The sequence below is a fragment of the Nerophis ophidion genome, linkage group LG12, assembly GCF_033978795.1.
Source record: "Nerophis ophidion isolate RoL-2023_Sa linkage group LG12, RoL_Noph_v1.0, whole genome shotgun sequence".
NCBI lineage: Eukaryota > Metazoa > Chordata > Actinopteri > Syngnathiformes > Syngnathidae > Nerophis > Nerophis ophidion.
In genome coordinates this window covers 56,233,189-56,254,748 of record NC_084622.1, presented here as the reverse complement: position 1 = coordinate 56,254,748, position 21,560 = coordinate 56,233,189, and the positions used below count along the sequence as shown (strand labels likewise).

At 39.6% G+C, this 21,560-nt stretch overlaps 1 protein-coding gene across 2 annotated transcripts; it reads right to left on the bottom strand.

The window, feature by feature from the left end:
* Positions 1–772: 772 nt before the first annotated feature.
* Positions 773–20,597, bottom strand: mapk12a (mitogen-activated protein kinase 12a). Of its 2 annotated transcripts, none has more exons than XM_061917837.1 (12): positions 20,247–20,597; positions 10,993–11,122; positions 10,844–10,902; positions 10,653–10,764; positions 10,542–10,571; positions 10,361–10,408; positions 6,983–7,097; positions 5,773–5,844; positions 5,536–5,615; positions 5,303–5,381; positions 4,715–4,888; positions 773–1,589 (listed from the first exon to the last, which is right to left on the bottom strand). In XM_061917837.1, exons 1-12 carry the CDS (start codon positions 20,363–20,365, stop codon positions 1,522–1,524), a joined length of 1,086 nt encoding a protein of 361 aa, XP_061773821.1. In that variant the 5' UTR covers positions 20,366–20,597; the 3' UTR covers positions 773–1,521. The 2 variants fall into 2 exon arrangements, with proteins under 2 accessions (XP_061773821.1, XP_061773822.1); XM_061917838.1 differs by lacking the exon at positions 20,247–20,597 and adding an exon at positions 16,803–16,936.
* Between the last annotated feature and the right edge of the window lie 963 nt (positions 20,598–21,560).

The window sequence follows — 21,560 nt, the reverse complement described above, 5'->3', positions numbered from 1 at the left end:
GTTGCACATTGAAGGAAGCGGAGGAAGGAACAGCACTATTTAAAATCTGTTAACCAAGTGAAAGTGTTAATTACAATTATTTAAAAGCAACAAGGACAGTAAATTAGGGATAATAAAGGGATTGTTCTTGGGAGGGGAGTCTTTTTCACATTGTTTTTATTTGTTGTTAAATATTATATGTTTAACCGTTTACTAAGCTGCTGGTACAGAAATGTGTGTTGACTCTTCTTTCCACAGCGAAAAGCTCTAAGTTCTATAGTCGTCGTCACAGCGAAAAGCTCTAAGTTCTATAGTCGTCGTCACAGCGAAAAGCTCTAAGTTCTATAGTCGTCGTCACAGCGAAAAGCTCTAAGTTCTATAGTCGTCGTCACAGCGAAAAGCTCTAAGTTCTATAGTCGTCGTCACAGTTTCCCTTCATGACTGGTCTAGAACCCAATGTTGTGGCGTCACAAAAAACCCACTTCTTTTTTCGAAATTCATACTTTATATTGTCTTGTACACTGAATATGTTGTTGCTTCTATTGGAACCTTCATTCCTCTGGGATTAATGAAGTTATATTTAATTTAAAAAACATGTTTGTCGCTTAACACTTGACATTTTGTGCAACTTTAGAAGTGTATTTTTTTCAGAAAACAGGCTGAATCACTTGAGAATTTTAAATTCCATGTTATTTTTAGAAAAAACATTTTAAAGGTCATGTTAAATAAACATGTCATAAAATCACAACGTGACAAATAATGACATCAAAAACAAAACAGCCGAACACACAAGTGTTGTTTGTATTACTTTTATTAACAAACCGCACATTCTTTCATGCTAATTTACATGCCACTGTGACTTGTTTAGCACATTAGTACTTATTATTTAGTTTGTATTGTTGTAGCATTACAAACTATGGTTATTATTTCAGAATACAAAACCAAAACTTAAGTGTGCGTGATAAAAAAATTTTTAAAAATGTTTTGTTTGGCAACTAGACACCTGGCTAGTTTAAAAAATGAGTGTAAACAATATTTGTATGAAAAAATGAAGTGAAAACATATTGGACGATGTTATGAAAGATGGAACGAGTCATATAAAAAGTTTCCAGATTAATGTCCCACAAAAATATTCTGTTAAGAAAGACGGTACCACAAAACCAATGCAGATATTTAGCAGGAAATAAATCCTATCATTTGAATCTACAACGACACATTTACATCCGTTACTACAGAAACGACCAGCAAAAATTGATATGAGCACAATTTTCTACACAGACACATAACAAATGTACTTATTTTGAAGACACATTTCATGCGTACCACTGTAAAAAAAAAAAAACGGTCATTTGATTGTACTAAGTGAACAACAGTCAACCAAATTGTGATATTAGAATTTACATGTGATTGAGGTACCAAGTTTTGTGCAGTGAAAAGAGCTGTGCAGGCCCAATGTGTGTTGATAAGGCAAACCAAGGCTGCTGGTAAGTCAAAAACACGGCACATTGCCGACCTGACCTTATGATGCGGACACTTTCTGTCCTACAAAGAAGTTTCCTTGGATTCTGGCACAAAAGGTTTGAAGGTTAAGATCTCTGTGAAAGTGTGACCTAAAAACAACATAGAGAACAATTCAATACACAAAACTAAGGTTCATATTTGTAGTATTGTCCCATTTGTACTGATCATGCATTCTTATACAGACGTGTGATGTGGCATAAAATATATATCGCAATATATATTGCAGCCTCTTGCGATAACGATTTTTATCACCATATATTGTTTGGCGGATAAATGATAAGAGCAGTTTCAAAATAAGTTGAAAAGCCTCCTAATTTGCTGACAACGTATGTGGCAACACATTGCATAATTTCCAGTTTGATTATTTTCTCAAAACTATTAATAATCTATTTGTTAATTTATTGTTAATACCTGGTTACTTTATTTTGTAACATGCATCTGTTGAAATGTAAAAATCACTTAATGCTTCTGTTAGATACTTTACATTAGTTTTGGTTGATACTACAAATTTGGATATTGAGCTAACGCCAGGTAGTTACTGGGACAATATTGGTAATACCAAGTTCATAGTTAAAAAATGTTCAGGCTCTTTAAGACTATTACATTTTGATCACAACTGTAATCTGACAAAAACACAAGATAGCAATTTCAATTAAAGGCCTACTGAAAGCCACTACTACCGACCACACAGTCTGATAGTTTATATATCAATGATGGAATATTAACATTGCAACACATGCCAATACGGCCTTTTTAGTTTACTAAATTACAATTTTAAATTCCCCGAGGAGTTTCTTGTTGAAAACGTCGCGGAATGATGACGGGTGCGCGTGACATCTCGAGTTGGAGAGGACATATTAGCCAGCACCACTTGCGGCTAAAAGTTGTCTCTTTTCATTGCGCAATTACAAAGTATTCTGGACATCTGTGTTGCTGAATCTTTTTGCAATTTCTTCAATTAATAATGGAGAAGTCAAAGTAGAAAGATGGAGGTGGGAAGCTTTAGCCTTTAGCCACACAAACACACGGTGTTTCCTTGTATAAAATTCCCGGAGGTGAAGCTTTATTATGGATCAAAGCGGTCAAGCGAACATGGATCCCGACCACTTGTCAACCGGCATGTTTCAGTGAGAAAATTGTGGTAAAAAGTCGCCTCTTACCGGGGATCAGCGGAGCTTGCGCCGTCCATGCAGCTGCCGTGACTTCCCTCAGACACTGGCGTCAACACACCCGTGGACACACCCCTCCGACTATCAGGTACTATTTAACTCACTAAAACACTAGCAACACAAAAGAAAGATAAGGGATTTCCCAGAATTATCCTAGTAAATGTGTCTAAAAACATCTGAATCGCTCCCAATGGAATCGCCTTATTTTTTTTTTTTACTTTATTTTTGTATTTTTCTAGTCCTTCACTATGCATATCCTCAGCCACGAATCTTTCATCCGCGCTCAAATTAATGGGGAAATTGTCGTTTTCTCGGTCCGAATAGCTCTTGCTGTTAGAGGCTCACATTATAAACAATGTGAGGATGAGGAGCCCTCACACCGGTGACGTCATCGTCTACTACTTCCGGTAAAGGCAAGGCTTTTTTATTAGCGACCAAAAGTTGCCAACTTTATCGTCGATTTTAAATTCCCCGCGGAGTTTCTTGTTGAAAACGTCGCGGAATGATGACGCGTGCGCGTGACATCTCGAGTTGGAGAGGACATATTAGCCAGCACCACTTGCGGCTAAAAGTCGTCTCTTTTCATCGCGCAATTACAAAGTATTCTGGACATCTGTGTTGCTGAATCTTTTGCAATTTGTTCAATTAATAATGGAGACTACAAAGAAGAATGCATTTGGTGGAAAGCGGTGGATTTCGGCCGGCTGTAGCAACACAAACACAGCCGGTGTTTCTTTGTTTGTTGTGAAGCTTTAATATGGAACAAAGCGGTCAAGCGAACATGGTTCTCTACCAACTTCAATTGGCAGGTTTTGGCGAGAAAATTGTGGTAATAAGTCGGCTCTCACCAGAGACATAAGCGGAGCTTGTGTCGTTCTTCCTGCAGCTGTCAAAGAGGCAGCTGCGACTTTTTTGGCTCCTCCATGGCTTCACTCAGAGACACTGGCGGTCACAACACCCCTCCGTCTTTCAGGTATGACTCTATAATCTCACTAAAACACTAGTAACACAATAATTACATAAGGGGATTTTCCAGAATTATCCTAGTAATTGTGTCTAATAACATCTGAATCGCTCCCACTGCCCTTGTCTTTTTTTTTTTCTTCCAGTCCTTCACTCTCAATATCCTCATCCACGAATCTTTCATCTTCGCTCCAATTAATGGGGAAATTGTCGCTTTCTTGGTTCGAATCGCTCTTGCTGCTGGTGGCCATGATTGTAAACAATGTGAGGAGCCCTACAACCCGTGACGTCGCGCGCACATCGTCTGCTACTTCCGGTACAGGCAAGGCTTTTTTATTAGCGACCAAAAGTTGCAAACTTTATCATCGATGTTCTCTACTAAATCCTTTCTGCAAAAATATGGCAATATCGCGAAATTATCAAGTATGACACATAGAATGGACCTGCTTTCCCCGTTTTAATAAGAACATCTCATTTCAGTAGGCCTTTAAATATTTCCTTTAATTAAACAAAAACAAAATTCAACAGGGAAAAATAACTAACAAAACCAAAAATTATTATTGACTATTTCCTGAAGTTGTAAATAAAAACGATAGAAAAATTATTTTGTGACAGGAAAAAAAAAAAAATCTAATCATTGTATTACCGATCATATACTGATACTATACTTGGTATCGTTACTGTCAATATTTGTACTGCTCCACCCACCTGTTTACATTCAAAACCTTTAGCTTAGCAGTTAACTATGCCTTTTGTATCCTCCTACGGTTTGCAGTGTAGCATTTTAAGCTATTATTTGTCCTGTAGCATTCCAATGATAATGGTACTTGTTAGAAACTTAATTTATTTGCCAATATTGGTGTGAGGATTATTCATTTAGAAGCTTCACTGGGGACGGACATTAGCCACATTGGGTTGAGCACGCCCTAATTCGCTTGTCACTGTCAAATTTGCAGGACACAACTAGAATGTGTCATCAACATGCATAATCACAATATGACAATAGAATTAAACGCTCTATCGGTGGTCAAAATTATCAAATCCGTATCGTCTATGTCGCACAACCCTACTGGCGTCCTTACGTTTCCACTGTTCCAAAGGCAAGTCTGTGTTGTCCTGGGAGTGATCATACAGCTGAGCCTCTGTCTCCTCCTCAGGTTCTCGAAACTCGGTAAAGTACGACAGCAAGAGGGCGTCTGCCGCCGTCACTCTGCTTTCCGGATCCAGTAATAACATGCGCTCCAGCACAGACACAGCTAAAAGAAAACAAGGGAAAGGAAATCAATGAATAGTAATGGTTATTGAGATGCTTTCCACGTTAAGGAACATCACACGGTTACATAAACACGCACAATTCAATTTGTACAAAAAGAAGTAGGACAAAGCAGAGCCAATTTAATCTAATCCCTTCTCCATGTCGATTACTGACAAATGGCATCTGTTTATATTTGGTCATTAGTTTGTTTACTTCCTGCGTTTATTAAATGCCAACATTTGTGGACAGTCAGAAGAAAAGATTAGACCGTTTATGCAGTGAGGACAGAAGGGGTTGGAAACAATTAAACAAAAAATTAGCAAATAGTAGCGGAAAGAAACCTGACAGAATATAACATGTGCAATAAAATAAAGTAAAAGAAGGTGGGAAAAAGATCAGATTGAAAAGTACACACCTTGTGGTTTGGCAGTAGAAAAGACCTTCTGAAGGTCTTTTTTTTCTACTTTTTGAAGACTTTTGATGTAGCTTTTGGCCTTAAAAATAAAATCCACATATTTAAATTCAAAGAAAAGTCAGAATAGATATGCACATAGGAACATAACTATCCATTTTAGTAAAGTCTTCAACATTAAATGTAACAGAATTCCTGCAAAAAACTGGCATTAATCATGCTATGAATTAACTCACATCATCCGATTCTAGTTTTGCTACAAATTCCTGAGAGGGTGTTCCTGTAATTTTCATGATCTCAGTCAGCTGATCAAGGTCTAGTAAGAAGAGGTCAAGGTGTCAAAGATGATGGATATATTTCAAAACTACAGCCTGAATGAAAACAATAGTTTTAAATCACCCTGTGTAACACAATAATGCACATGTTGAGGATGAACAATGAACGACAAAGTGTGTGAAATAATAAAAGGATACGGTCATTGCCTTTAAAAAGTGGTTTTCCTTGAAGCATCTCTGCCATGATGCAGCCTACTGACCAAATATCCACTGAGGAAGAAGCACAAAAGACGTCAACGTTGACAGCAAGTTCACACTTCATTCAATAGATAGGTAACAGCGCACTCTAGAGGACAATACTAAATATTACAAGGGAACATTTTCACCCAGACAGTTATATTTTTTTCCAGAACTATACATTTTTCGATGCAAAATACCCAATGTTTATTATAATACTAATTGCAACATACACTTCCAATGTGTGTATTACATTATTTTTGCAGGACCAATGGTATTGTATTATGTATTATACACTGGATTATGACTGTATGTTTGTTTAATAAGATTTCCAATAGCTGCTGCTATTCTTCCTGGAGAGTAAAAATTCACTGTACTTTGATAGATGTACAACATTAAGGCAAAATGGAATACACACATTCATAATTGCCAAATAAACACACCGAAAGTATTGTATAGCAGGTATAAGATCACATAATAGCCATAGAAAATAATAATGTCTACAAAACAAAAAGGTACAAATTATTTGCACGCAATCTAATCAGACACCAAAATTAGACACATAAAAAAAGAAAACTATAACTATTACTGTGTAAATCTAAAAAAAAAAGTTTTAACCTTTTACAAAATGTTGCTAAATTCATCCTCAATACTAAGGAAATTATGTTAAGTAAATTTCAAATATATAATATTTTAATTGTTTGCCGTTCCTGGGTTTTATCAACTCAATTATTATACATAGGCGACACTGTATTCCATGCTATTTAAAACATTCCACGCTTGTTAGATAAAAAATATGTTGCAATGTTACAAAATATATAATATACATATTATGTATAAAATTATTTGATGTGCAAATACACCAAAAAGTAGAACAACGATGTGCGCTGTTTTTTGTCTTACAAGTAAATGTTACTTGATTAATGGACTTACTACAGCGCAGAGATAAATAGGCGACTTCCACAAATGCTGTAAATTCAGTGGTGAAAATGATTTGAGAACATACAGTAGCTGTCCCGACAAGAAATGACTTGCCAAATACTCTCTTCACTTACATACAAGTTCACGCCTGTTCATTTTTTTTTTTTGTCAACTATCTGGCAGTCTTGAGTTAGCACCTTTATATGTATGACAAAAACAGGGTTTCTCTTGACAACAAGATATCTATTACCGGTTTGGGTGTAGTGCATCCAGCTCAAGATGACCTCTGGTGCTCGGTACCACCGAGTCACCACGTACCCGGTCATCTCACTGTCTGCCTGCCGGGCCAAACCAAAGTCCAATATCTGCCAGGACAGGACAGGACAGAGTAAAACACAAGAAGGTCATCGTGACGTCAGGATACATTGTGTCAGTGACAAAAAGTCCACCCAGTCATATTGGTAATTGTTTAATTTATTTCAAACACACTATAAGGCAGGGGTGCCCACACTTTTTCTGCAGGCGAGCTACTTTTCAATTGACCAACTCGAGGGGATCTACCTCATTTATATATATCATTTATATTTATTTATTTATGAAAGAGACATTTTTGTAAACAAGTTAATTGTGTTTAATGATAATACAAGCATGTGTAACACATATAGATGTCTTTCTTTCACAAAGACAAGAATATAAGTTGGTGTATTACCTGATTCTGATGACTTGCATTGATTGGAATCAGACAGTAATGATGATAACGCCCACATTTTCAAATGGAGGAGAAAAAAAGTTGTCCTTTCTGTACAATACCACATGAAAGTGGTTGGTTTTTGGCATCTAATTCATCCAGCTTCCATACACTTTACAGGAAAAACATTGGCGGCAAATTCCGTAGCTTGCTTGATTGACATTCACGGCACCCGAGGGTCTTGTGAGATGACGCTGGCTGCTGCCAGTTCATTACTATGAAAAAATGACAGAGAGGAAGGCGAGAAACACTTTTTATTTCAACAGACTTTCGCGCCGTCCCTTCCGTCAAAACTCTAAAGGCCGACTGCACATTTTCTATCTTCACAATAAAAGCCCTGCTTCATGCTGCCTGCGCTAACAAAATAAGAGTCTCGGAAAGCTGGCGCGCACAAGTGATGTGCACGCCAGCTTTCTGAGGGATCGCTTGTGCACGCCAGTTTTCCGAGACTCTGTATTTAGTTAGCACAGGCAGCATGAAGCAGGGCTTTTATTGTGAAGATAGGAAATGTGCAGTCGGCCTTTAGAGTTTTGATGGAAGGTACGGCGCGAGAGTCTGTTGAAATAAAAAGTGTTTCTCGCCTTCCTCTCGGTCATATTTTCATAATAATGATCTTGCAGCAGCCAGCGTCATCTCACAAGACCCTCCGGTACCGTGAATGTCATTTAAGTGACGTCTTGGTGAAGATTGATGATCACTCATTTTTAGGTCTATTTTTTTTAAAAGCCTGGCTGGAGATCGACTGACACACCCCCCGCGGTCGACTGGTAGATCTCGATCGACGTAATGGGCACCCCTGCTATAAGGTATATTAAATGCTTTTAACATGTCTGAAAGCAAGTACAAGGAAGCCAAGTTTATTTCATCCTACCCATTTTTCAGCAATTATTTATAGTTTGGCTTGATTGTTAATATAAAATGGTAATGATATCAGTCCGATGTACAGAGCTAGACAGCCAGTTAACATCTAAATGCCCTTTAATAAGCACACATAGTTGGTATTTTCTTTTATTTTAGTCGAGTCATTTACAACAGGTAAACATGATAGGCTATAAGCACGTCCGACCGGTAGGAGGCCACAGGGAAGACTCAGGACACGCTGGGAAGACTATGTCTCCCCCAGATGGACAAAGAGGCTGGGGAGAGGGAAGTCTGGGCTACGCAGCTTAAGCTGCTACCCCCGAGACCAGACCTCGGATAAGCGGAGGAAGATGGATGGATGGATGGATGATTTGTGCTGATTTTGTATCGGTATAAGCCAATACTCTAGGCTCCAATATCCTTATCGGAAGAGACAAAGGTGCATCGGAACACCCCCAGTGATTTCAATAGTCCCTGGTTCAATCCCCACCTAGTACCAACCTCGTCACATCTGTTGTGTCCTGAGCAAGACACTTCACCCTTGCTCCTGATGGGTGCTGGGTAGTGCCTTGCATGGCAGCTCCCTCCATCAGTGTGTGAATGGGTGAATGTGGAAGTAGTGTCAAAGCGCATTAAGTTCCTTGAAAGTAGAAAAGCGCTATACAAGTACAACCCATTTATTTATCATTTATGAATGGCTTGAATAGTAACATGAACATGAACAATAGTATTGTTGTTCTATACACAATAAATACATCAAATAAAAATAATCACACCCAATTTATTTTACATTGTTCCGAAAGGCTGCCTGCTTTGTGAATTACTATCAAAGTGGAGGTCCATATTTATTTTTGTGGCTATGATGGCAAAAGGTCACTGACAAGTAAATGTAGTTTTAAAGGCCTACTGAAAGCCACTACTATTGACCACGCAGTCTGATAGTTTATAAATCAATGATGAAATACTAACATTGCAACACATGCCAATACGGCCTTTTTAGTTTACTAAATTGCAATTTCAAATTTCCCGCGAAGTGTCCTGTTGACGTGTACGCGTGATGTCACGGACTGTTAGGAAATATTAGCGCTGCGCACACACACACAGCTAAAAGTTGTCTGCTTTAACCGCATAATTACACAGTATTTTGGAGATCTGTGTTGCTGAATCTTTTCCAATTTGTCAAAGTAGAAAGATGGACTTGGGAAGCTTTAGCCTTTAGCCACACAAACACAAGGTGATTCCTTGTTTAAAATTCCCGGAGGTGAAACTTTACTATGGATCAGAGCGGTCAAGCGAACATGGATCCCGACCAAATGTCAACCAGCAGTTTTCGGTGAGAAAATTGTGGTAAAATGTCGCCACTTACCGGAGATCAGCTGAGCTTGTGCTGTCTGTACAGCTGCCGTCGACTTCCATCAGACACTGGCCTCAAGACACCCTATTGGGTACTTTTAAACTCACTAAAACACTAGCAACACAATAGAAAGATAAGGGATTTCCCAGAATTATCCTAGTAAATGTGTCTTAAAAACATCTGAATCCGTCCCAATGCAATCGCATTTTTTTTTTTAAACTTGATTTTTTTTTTTTTCCTAGTTCGTCGCTATCAATATCCTTAAACACGAATCTTTCATCCTTGCTCAAATTAATGGAAAAATTGTCGTTTTCTCGGTCCGAATAGCTGTTTTTGTTGGAGGCTCCTATTAAAAACAATGTGAAGATGAAAGGCGCCATCAACGGGTGACGTCATCGTCTGCGACTTCCGGTAAAGGCAGGGCTTTTCTGTTAGCGACCAAAAGTTGCGAATTTTATCGTGGACGTTCTCTACTAAATCCTTTCAGCAAAAAAATTGCAATATCGCGAAATGATCAAGTATGACACATAGAATGGACCTGCTATCCCCGTTTGAATAAGAAAATCCCATTTCAGTAGGCCTTTAACATGTTGTTTTTTGTTTTGAGTTACACTACAACATTGCTTGTGTTTGGGTTATGAGACAGGAAGTGTGTCTGACTGTACCTTGAGCTCACAGTCTTGGTTAATGGCTAGGTTTCCTGGTTTGAGGTCCTGCAAAAGTTCACATGCGCGTGAATTTAAGTAAGGCACTGAAGCAAACAAGTTGAATCAGAGTTAAGAAATGGCTGTTGGGATACGACATGTGTGGATTAGATAACATTCAGGACAACTAGATGCAACTTACCCTGTGAATGATGCCAGCAGAATGAATATACTGTAATAAAATAAGATAAAAGAAGATATGACGAAGAACAATTACAGGTATACAACAATAGGTTCAATGAGAGTTTTTCACCTTTAGCCCTTTGAGAATCTGATAGACTAAATACTGGATTTTTTCTTCAGACAGCCTCTGCAGCTTCATCAGCTTGCCCAGGTCTGTTCCCATGTATGGCATCACCAGATAACTTGAGGGTAGAGGGTACATTTTGAGTGTGAACTGACCAGCAACTTACCATACACACAGGCAGCATTATTTACACCTACAAATCGTTAAACCTGTCCAAAGAGAGGTCTGCAGTAAACACATCTAATAAACCAATCACCTGCAACAGAGAAACACATACAGCATCATTAAGTATAAGCGTGTTATATTTTAAAAAGAAGACAATAGACAAGGGAATTGTCCATCTTACATTTTCATGTTTCATATGTTTGAGGAGCCTGAGTTCCCGGTAGGCTCGTTTGGCAAACAGATCCGACTGGAAAGGTCGATATAGTTTCTTGATGGCCACTTTGTTTCTGGTTCTGAAGTCCACAGCTGAGCTGCGAGGAGAAAATGCATGACAGCTCTACTTCTTTGAAGAAACAACTGATTTGTAAAAACAAAACAACTTTAAAGAAGTATCAATGTGTATAATGGAATAAGAAACATTGGTAGTTTATGTTTTTTTGGACATCCTTGATAACTGACTTGTCCAGGGTGCACACTGCCTTTTGCCTGAGTACAGCAGGAGTAGGCTATATTATATAGTATATTATAATACCCAACAAAACATTTTCAAACACTAATCCATACCAGAGAAGGTTTACACCTACTTGGGATATGCCGATGGGCACTCGCCAATTTTAGTAAAAAAGTATGTGATCCGCCTTTGCTGATTTATGTCTTTTAATGCTGATCACAAACACTGATACAGTCTGACAGATACTATTTATTTTTGGTCTTCGGCTGACAATCCGGTAGCAAATTAGGTATCTCCATACAGTGTGGAGCCTCTAACCTAAATTAATAATAAGCACATCCTTTACAGCTAAAAATCAGAATTTTTTTGTTTCTTAACTATCTTTATCTTGTTTCATTATCACTGGAGGACGAGGCTAAACATGTTACACACAGGGAGTAAGCTCGTAGCAGGCATGTTAATAGCTAAGATAGCCTTAAACAACACTAAGTGAACTCTAAGAAGTGTTCATGGAATTGTGTTGCAGTGGAAAGGAAGCAAATGTTGTAATATATGATTAATTGATATGTCAGCATTGTCATACTTCGTCCACGCAACATCATTTCAATAATGTTTACAAAGTCAGGGAATCATTCCTGGACACAGGAGAACTTTGAGGGCGAAAAACACAGGATTTTATAGAGTAATTTTTGCTTTGTTTAGTAATTGTGTCCTATTGCTTGTATTTCGACACATGACTTTTTCCCGCTAGTGAAAACCAGTGGTGGTCAACCAAGCCAAGATGGCTGTTGTACAGCAAGCAGCGCGCGAACTATCAAAGTACAAGTGAGGCTTAAATCTTCCTGTGAAAAGCAAATACAAGCAAAAATTCTAACTATGCAATGGAATAGATCCCTATACTTCATCAAAAAAGATTGTTCGAGTGATATCAAGGATCATAAGTCCATCGCGTTTTCAGACATATAGAACTATTGTGCTCCAGACGCCGTTCGACACGACAACACAGATGGAAACTTGGAAACGCATGGAGGTCAACAGCTTATTTGTGTTTGGCTGGTTCAAGGAAATTGGGGTCAAGACTCCCCCGGATAAATATGCATCGTTTTTGTAATTTTTTATTATCTATAGCAGAGGTTTCAAAAGTGTGCCCTGGAGGCCATTTGCGGCCCAAAGCTAATGTTTTAAAAGCCCTCAGTACATTATAAAAATACTATTAAAATGAACAAAAACATCAAAACTGAAATAAAAAAGCTTGAAGGTTAAATGTAATTTAGAAAAAGTTGCAATGTTGACTAATAAAACATCCATTCATCCATCCATTTCCTACCGCTTATTCCCTTTTGGGGTCGCGGGGGGCGCTGGCGCCTATCTCAGCTACAATCGGGCAGAAGGCGGGGTACACCCTGGACAAGTCGCCACCTCATCGCAGGGCCAACACAGATAGACAGACAACATTCACACTCACATTCACACACTAGGGCCAATTTAGTGTTGCCAATCAACCTATCCCCAGGTGCATGTCTTTGGAAGTGGGAGGAAGCCGGAGTACTTGGAGGGAACCCACGCACTCACGGGGAGGACATGCAAACTCCACACAGAAAGATCCCGAGCCTGGGGACACAGCATCATCGTTTTCACAGCTTTTTTGTTGTTAGAGGTAGGGAGTGTTTTAATGTAAAGTTCAAAATCTTTATTAAAGGCACAAAAGACAGGTCGGGTATTGAGAAACTTACATTTATGAATATAAAATTTAGCCAATAGAATAATGAGGCAGGGTTTTTGAGGGTGCATGGGAGTTTGCCCAACCAGTCTACATGTGCTTTGTGGACTTGGAGAAGGCATTTGACCGTGTCCCTCGGGAAGTCCTGTGGGGAGTGCTCAGAGAGTCTGGGGTACCGGACTGTCTTATTGTGGCGGTCCACTCCCTGTATGATCAGTGCCAGAGCTTGGTCCGCATTGCTGGCAGTAAGTCGGACACGTTTCCAGTGAGGGTTGGTCACCGATTCTGTTCATAACTTTTATGGACAGAATTTCTAGGCGCAGCCAAGGCGTTGAGGGGATCCGGTTTGGTGGCCACGGGATTAGGTCTCTGCTTTTTGCAGATGATGTAGTCCTGATGGCTTCATCTGGCCGGGATCTTCAGCTCTCACTGGATCGGTTCGCAGCCGAGTGTGAAGCGACCGGAATGAGAATCAGCACCTCCAAGTCCGAGTCCATGGTTCTCGCCCGGAAAAGGGTGGAAGGCCATCTCCGGGTTGGGGGGGAGACCCTGCCCCAAGTGGAGGCGTTCAAGTACCTAGGAGTCTTGTTCACGAGTGGGGGAAGAGTGGATCGTGAGATCGACAGGCGGATCGGTGCGGCGTCTTCAGTAATGCGGACGTTGTATCGATCCGTTGTGGTGAAGAAGGAGCTGAGCCGGAAGGCAAAGCTCTCAATTTACCGGTCGATCTACGTTCCCATCCTCACCTATGGTCATGAGCTTTGGGTCATGACCGAAAGGATAAGATCACGGGTACAAGCGGCCAAAATGAGTTTCCTCCGCCAGGTGGCGGGGCTCTCCCTTAGAGATAGGGTGAGAAGCTCTGCCATCCGGGAGGAACTCAAAGTAAAGCCGCTGCTCCTCCACATCGAGAGGAGCCAGATGAGGTGGTTCGGGCATCTGGTCAGGATGCCACCCGAACGCCTCCCTAGGGATGTGTTTAGGGCACTTCCTGCTGGTAGGAGGCCACGGGGAAGACCCAGGACACGTTGGGAAGACTATGTCTCCCGGCTGGCCTGGGAACGCCTCGGGATCCCCCGGGAAGAGCTAGACGAAGTGGCTGGAGATAGGGAAGTCTGGGATTCCCTGCTTAGGCTGCTGCCCCTGCGACCCGACCTCGGCTAAGCGGAAGATGATGGATGGATGGATGGAATAATGAGGTTGCAAAGGTAGAATTTATTTTTAAAGTTTTGTTCATACAGTGTAAAACCAAAAATCACATCTTTAAAACAAAGCACAAATTTGTCATGAATATTGTCCAGGATGAAGCGACAGATGCCCTGCCATAGTGATCGACTGTTTTCACAAGTCCAAAACAAATGGATAACAGACTCTGGATGCATGTTACGAAAGGTGCAGGTAATATTAATGTCCTTCTTGTATCGAACCATCACAGTCTTTACGGGGTAATAACGAATGATTTTAAAAGATATCTCTTTGACTTTGTTGGTAAGTAAATACCTGTTAGGAAGGTACCACGTTTTGATCCAACAGATGTCATTTACAACATTATTCCAGAGGGCAATTACATAGGAGACAGACACACAATCATTTTGAAATAAGCTGCGGATTTTTCTGTTATTTTTCTGATCAGAGCAAAGTTTCCCCACAGGAGTGTCAAGTGGATCATTCACAATTTTTACAGCAGAAAGAGGAGATGTATAAGCCCTGTACAACATAATGACACATTTTGGAATGGCATCAAATACAATGGCAAATTGTTTGGGAGTCACAGGTATCTTAAAATGGTTGAGAAATTCTCGGTAATAAAAAGTTGACCTTCCTTGTTGAAAAGATGACTCACTAAAATAATGTTATTGTTGAACCAATTATTGAGGAAAATAGATTTCCTTTTGTAACATATGTCTTTATTGTTCCAAATGAAATATTTGCTTGGTGAAAATTTGTGCTTGTATATAAGAGACCATGGGCTTGTTTGTGGAAGTTTGAGAGCGCAACAGGAATTCTATCAATGTTATAATTACACAATAGCAAAAATTTTAGGGGCCTCCGAGGTTAGAAAATACATGATGAGAAATGAAATTCCAAATTGAGGTAGGGTCTTTCAAGTAGTGTCTTATTCGATTAATTTCAAAGGTGTTGTTTAGTGTAGTGAACTCAAGAAAGTTTAGACCACCCTGATTGTAATTGTTCATTATAAACAGATTTCTTAATATAATGAATTTTTTTTTCCTAATAAAGTCAAACAGTGTTTTGTCAATAGTTTTACATATTTTTTGGTTCGCATCTAAAGAAAAAGCCGTATACGTAAGCCGGGAGATTCCATCTGCTTTGGAAAGCAAGGTTCTGCCTTTTAAGGATAAATCTCTCCATAGCCATTGGTTAAATCTTTTCTTAGTTTTTTCTACACTTGGATTAAAGTTCAAGACCGATCAAGAACTTACATTTTTAGTGATAAGTATTCCTAGGTAATTAATACTATCCTTAACTGGAATTTGACGTATAGACCTCATTTCACACTTATTCACATTTAGACGGAGACCAGAAACCAATGAAAAAACATAAATCACATCCAAGGCTAGGGGAATTTGAAAAGAGTCTTTCAAAAAGAGTGTTGTGTCGTCAGCCAGTTGGCTGATAATTATCTCTCTGTCTAATACAGAGATCTAGTTTTTATATGAACCGATAACAGTTGGGTGGCTAACAAAAATAAATATGGAGAAATAGGACAACCTTGCCGTATCCCACTCTTTAAATCGAATCTTGGAGATGTACCAGATTTGAGCTATTACTAATGCAGTACAAAGTATTGATTGTTTTACGGAAAAAATTGCCAACGCCAAATTTCTCAAGTGTCCTGAAGATAAATTCATGTTCGATCGAGTCAAAAGCTTTGTAGAAGTCCAGGAAAAGAAGGAAGACTTCATCATTAATGACCTCTGGGTAATCCAGAATGTCAAGTACAAGCCTGATATTATTAGATATGTGTCTCCCTCTCATAAACCCTGACTGTGTCTCAACAATTAAGTCATCCAGAACCATTTTTAAACTTTTAGCAAAAATAATAGCTACAATTTTATAGTCATTGTTTAGAAGGCTAATTGGACGCCAATTATCAATGATTAGTAAATCTTTGTTTGGTTTGGGTATAAGGGTAATAAGGCCTTGAGTTAAAGTTGGAGGAAGGGCACCTGTTTCAATACTTTCACAAAACACTTCTAGTAAGAAAGCTAGCTCTTCTGAAAATATTTTATAGAATTCCGATGTAATACCATCCACTCCAGGAGATTTGTTAATTTTTAAACTATTAAAGGCCTACTGAAACCCACTACTACCGACCACGCAGTCTGATAGTTTATAAATCAATGATGAAATATTAACATTGCAACACATGCCAATACGGCCTTTTTAGTTTACTAAATTGCAATTTTAAATTTCCAGCAAAGTGTCCCGTTAAAAACGTTGCGGAATGATGACGCATATGTTGACGCGTGCTCGTGACGTTATTGGTTGTAGCGGACATTTTATCTCAGCACAACTCGCGGCTAAAAGTCGTCCGATTTAGTTGCATAATTACGCAGTATTCTGGACATCTGTGTTGCTGAATCTTTTGCAATTAATAATGGAGACTACAAAGAAGAATGCATTTGGTGGAAAGCGGTGGATTTCGGCCGGCTGTAGCAACACAAACACAGACGGTGTTTCTTTGTTTGTTGTGAAGCTTTAATATGGATCAGAGTGGTCAAGCGAACATGTTCCTCTACCACATGTCAACCGGCAGGTTTCGGTGAGAAAATTGTGGTAATAAGTTGGCTCTTACCGTAAACATGAGCGGAGCTTGTGTCGTTCTTCCTGCAGCTGTCAAAGAGGCAGCTCCGACTTTCTTGGCTCCTCCATGGCTTCACTCAGAGACACTGGCGGTCACCACACCCCTCTGACTTTCAGGTATGACTTTATAATCTCACTAAAACACTAGTAACACAATAATCAGATAAGGGATTTTCCAGAATTATCCTAATAAATGTGTCTAATAACATCTGAATCGCTCCCACAGCCCTCGTCTTTTCTTTTTTTTTCTTCTAGTCCTTCACTCTCACTATCCTCATCCACGCTCCAATTAATGGGGAAATTGTTGCTTTCTCGGTCAGAATCGCTCGCGCTGCTGGTGTCCATGATTGTAATCAATGTGCGGATATGAGGAGACCTCACACAGGTGACATTACGCGCACATCGGATTCTACTACCGGTACAGGCAAGGCTTTTTTATTAGCGACCAAAAGTTGCAAACTTTATCGTCGATGTTCTCTCCTAAATCCTTTCAGCAAAAATATGGCAATATCGCGAAATGATCAAGTATGACACATAGAATGGACCCACTTAAATAAGAAAATCTCATTTCAGTCGGCCTTTAATTGATTCCACTACTTCCTTGAGACGGATTGGACGGTCACCGAATACTTGGTCAGCGGTGCTGATTGATTTAGTTTCAGTTAAAGGCCTACTGAAATGAAATTTTCTTATTTAAACGGGGAGCAGGTCCATTCTATGTGTCATACTTGATCATTTCGCGATATTGCCATATTTTTGCTGAAAGGATTTAGTAGAGAACATCCACAATAAAGTTCGCAACTTTTGGTGCCAACAGAAATGCCCTGCCTTTATCGGAAGTCGCAGGCGATGACGTCACATGTTGATGGCTCCTCACATATTCACACTGTTTATAATGGGAGCCTCCAACAAAAAGAGCTATTCGGACGGATTCAGAAGTTTTTAGAAACATTTACTAGGATAATTCTGGGAAATCCCTTATCTTTCTATTGTGTTGCTAGTGTTTTAGTGAGATTAACACAGGGGCGCTCACACTTTTTCTGCAGGCGAGCTACTTTTCAATTGACCAAGTCGAGGAGATCTACCTCATTCCTATTTATAATTTATATTTATTTATTTATGAAAGAGACATTTTTGTTAACAAGTTAATGGTGTTTAATGATAATACAAGCATGTTTAACACACATAGATTCCTTTCTTTCATGAAGACAAGAATATAAGTTGGTGTATTACCTGATTCTGATGACTTGCATTGATTGGAATTAGACAGTGGTGCTGATAACGTCCGCATTTTCAAATGAAGGGAGAAAAAAAAGTCCTCCTTTCTGTCCAATACCACATGAAAGTGGTTGGATTTGGCATCTCATTTGTCCAACTTGCATACTCATTTTTAAACACTTTGTTATGAGAGTAGCATATGTGTGTGGCCCTTTAATGTCTGGCTGCAGGTGAGTGACGTCAGTGAGTGTGCGGGTGGGCAAGCAAGTGAGAAAGCGGTCGCTGAGGGCGGGGGAGAAATACATTGGCATCAAACTCCGTAGCTTGCTAGCTTGTGCACGCTAGCTTTCTGAGACTCTTATTTTGTTAGCACAGGCAGGATGAAACAGGTCTTTTATGGTGAAGACAGGAACTGTGCAGTCGGTCTTTAGAGTTTTGACAGTAGGTACGGAGTCTCTAGAAATAAAATGTGTTTCTCTGCATCCGCCCTGTTAGTGATTTTTTTCTTAAATATGAGCTCGCAGCAGCCAGCGTCATCTCACAAGATCCTCGGAAGCCGAGAATGTCAAACAACTGACGAAAGTGAAGTCTTGGTATGATTGATGATTGTTAATTTTTATGTATATTTTTTAATGCCTGGCTTGAGATCGACTGACACACCCTCCGAGATCGACCAGTCGATCGCGATCGACGTAATGGCCACCCCTGGATTAACAGTACCTGATAGTCGGAGGTGTGCGTCCACGGGTGTCTTGACGCCAATGTCTCAGCGAAGTCGACGGCAGCTTTATGGACGTGACAAGCTCAGCTGATCTCCGTAAGAAGCGACTTTTTACCACAATTTTCTCACTGAAACCTGCTGGTTGACATTCGGTCGGGATCCATGTTCGCGTGACCGCGCTCTGATCCATAGTAAAGTTTCACCTCCAGGAATTTTAAACAAGGAATCACCGTGTGTTTGTGTGGCTAAAGGCTACAGCTTCCCAACTCCATCTTTCTACTTTGACTTCTCCAATATTAATTGAACAAATTGCAAAAGATTCAGCAACACAGATGTCCAAAATGCTGTGTAATTATGTTAAAGCAGACGACTTTTAGCTGTGTGTGTGTGCAGCACTCATATTTCCTATCGTCACGCGTACACGTCATCATTACGCGACGTTTTCAAGAAAAAACTCCCGGGAAATTTAAAATTGCAATTTAGTAAACTAAAAAGGCCGTATTGGCATGTGTTGCAATGTCAATATTTCATCATTGATATATAAACTATCAGACTGCGTGGTCGGTAGTAGTGGGTTTCAGTGGGCTTGTAAGGCATCCATAAACTTAACAGCATCACTTTCACAGTATTGACATTTGTATAATGTTTTGTAAAATTGAGAACAAAAATTTGCAATCCGTTTGGCGTCATTGCGTTTCCGGTACATGTATGTGTGTATTCATGTGTCGGAAATGAGGTGTAAGATACAGCAAACAGGGCTTCACGGTGGCAGAGGGGTTAGTGCGTCTGCATCACAATATGAAGGTCCTGCAGTCCTGGGTTCAAATCCAGGCTCGGGATCTTTCTGTGTGGAGTTTGCATGTTCTCCCCGTGAATGCGTGGGTTCCCTCCGGGTACTCCGGCTTCCTCCCACCGCCAAAGACATGCACCTGGGGATAGGTTGATTGGCAACACTAAATTGGCCCTAATGGGTGAATGTGAGTCTGAATGTTGTTTGTCTGTGATGAGGTGGCGACTTGTCCAGGGTGTACTCCGCCCTCCGCCCGATTGTAGCTGAGATAGGCGCCAGCGCCCCCCGTGACCCCGAAAGGGAATAAGCGGTAGAAAATGGATGGATGGATACAGCAAACAAACAAGATATATTAAATTTGTGAGACTTGTTTGTTATTCTCAGATTAAGCCCCGCCCACTTGGGCAAATGATTGACAACAAATCTGCTCGAATCAATGTGTAATTTTAAAAGGAAGACGCCAATAGAATTGAACAAAACAATTTTACATTGTGTATGTGTGACAAAATATATATATTCATATAAATATATAAATGTGTGAAGATATACAAGCTAACAAAGCGTGACACAATTGGGTTGCCAGGCTGAGCGTATAGCGCCATCTGTCCCTCCTTACGACCCTTTGTTAGCATGGCACTCCACACAAAAGCCTTTAAATTGACTTTTTTTAGATTGATTTTAGTCACTTTTGTTCACATTTTACTCACCACACGGTGCCGTAAGCTCCCGTCCCCACCTGCTTCAGCTCGCGGTACCTGTGCGGGACTTCCCATAATGTTTTGTTGATTTCCCGACGATAATAGCCCGGTCTTACGCGGCTGCTCATGTTTGTTGGCGGTTAAAAAAAAATGGAGTTCTACTTCCTCCGAGGTTCCGTCTTGTTAGAAAGCTACACGTCCATGGTCGCAGCCTTCATTGCGCCGCGGTGGGGATGTGTGAGTGAGGAAGGACGCACCCAAAGTCGACCAAACCACTCCCGTCCCGACTCCTCCTGTATGTTTGAAGGGTGGCTGCTCTCAAAGGTGAGACACCTGGAATGTGTAACATGACACGGGACTATAGTTCGTTGCGTTGCCAGGTGGAAAATGACAAATTATCGAACCAGAAACGTAAACACGATCATATTTTGCGGAACAGTAACGTAAATACCCCATTTAAACTAGCTCAATACCACGTGATAAAACATAACGTCACCACAGACCTTGCATAGTTTAACTCAGGGGTGTCCTAAGTGCGGCCCGGGGGCCATTTGCGGCCCGCAGGCAGAGGTGGGTAGAGTAGCCAGAAATGGTACTCAAGTAAGAGTACTGTTACTTTAGAGATGTATTACTCAAGTAAAAGTAAGGAGTAGTCATCCAAATATTTACTTGAGTAAAAGTAAAAAGTATGTTGTGAAAAAACTACTCAAGTACTGAGTAACTGATGAGTAACCTGTTTGTTTAATGATTACGGCAACAAATAATGCACAAAAACGTAAAAATAGCAATGGGCAAATTCATAGCCAGGAATATCTCTTAAGCAACTAAAACAATAATATATATTAAATAATAAAACAATAAAAATAAAATAAGGCAAATTGAGCCACAATAACTTAACAGCACCATAGGCTCAGTAGGCATTGATTGATTGATTGATTGATTGATTGATTGATTGAAACTTGTATTAGTAGATTGCACAGTACAGTACATATTCCCTACAATTGACCACTAAATGGTAACACCCGAATAAGTTTTTCAACGTTAATCATTTACTTAATAAATGACCAAGTCGAGGTGATCTACCTCATATATACATATACACACATATTATATATATATACACACATATTATATATATATATATATATATATATATATATATATATATATATATATATATATATATATATATATATATATATATTTGTGTGTGTATATATATATATATGTATATAATTTAGTTATTTATTTTGCCGTTTTTGTTGACATGTTAAAGGTGTTTTAATGAATATACATGCATGTTTAACATATAGATTTCTATAT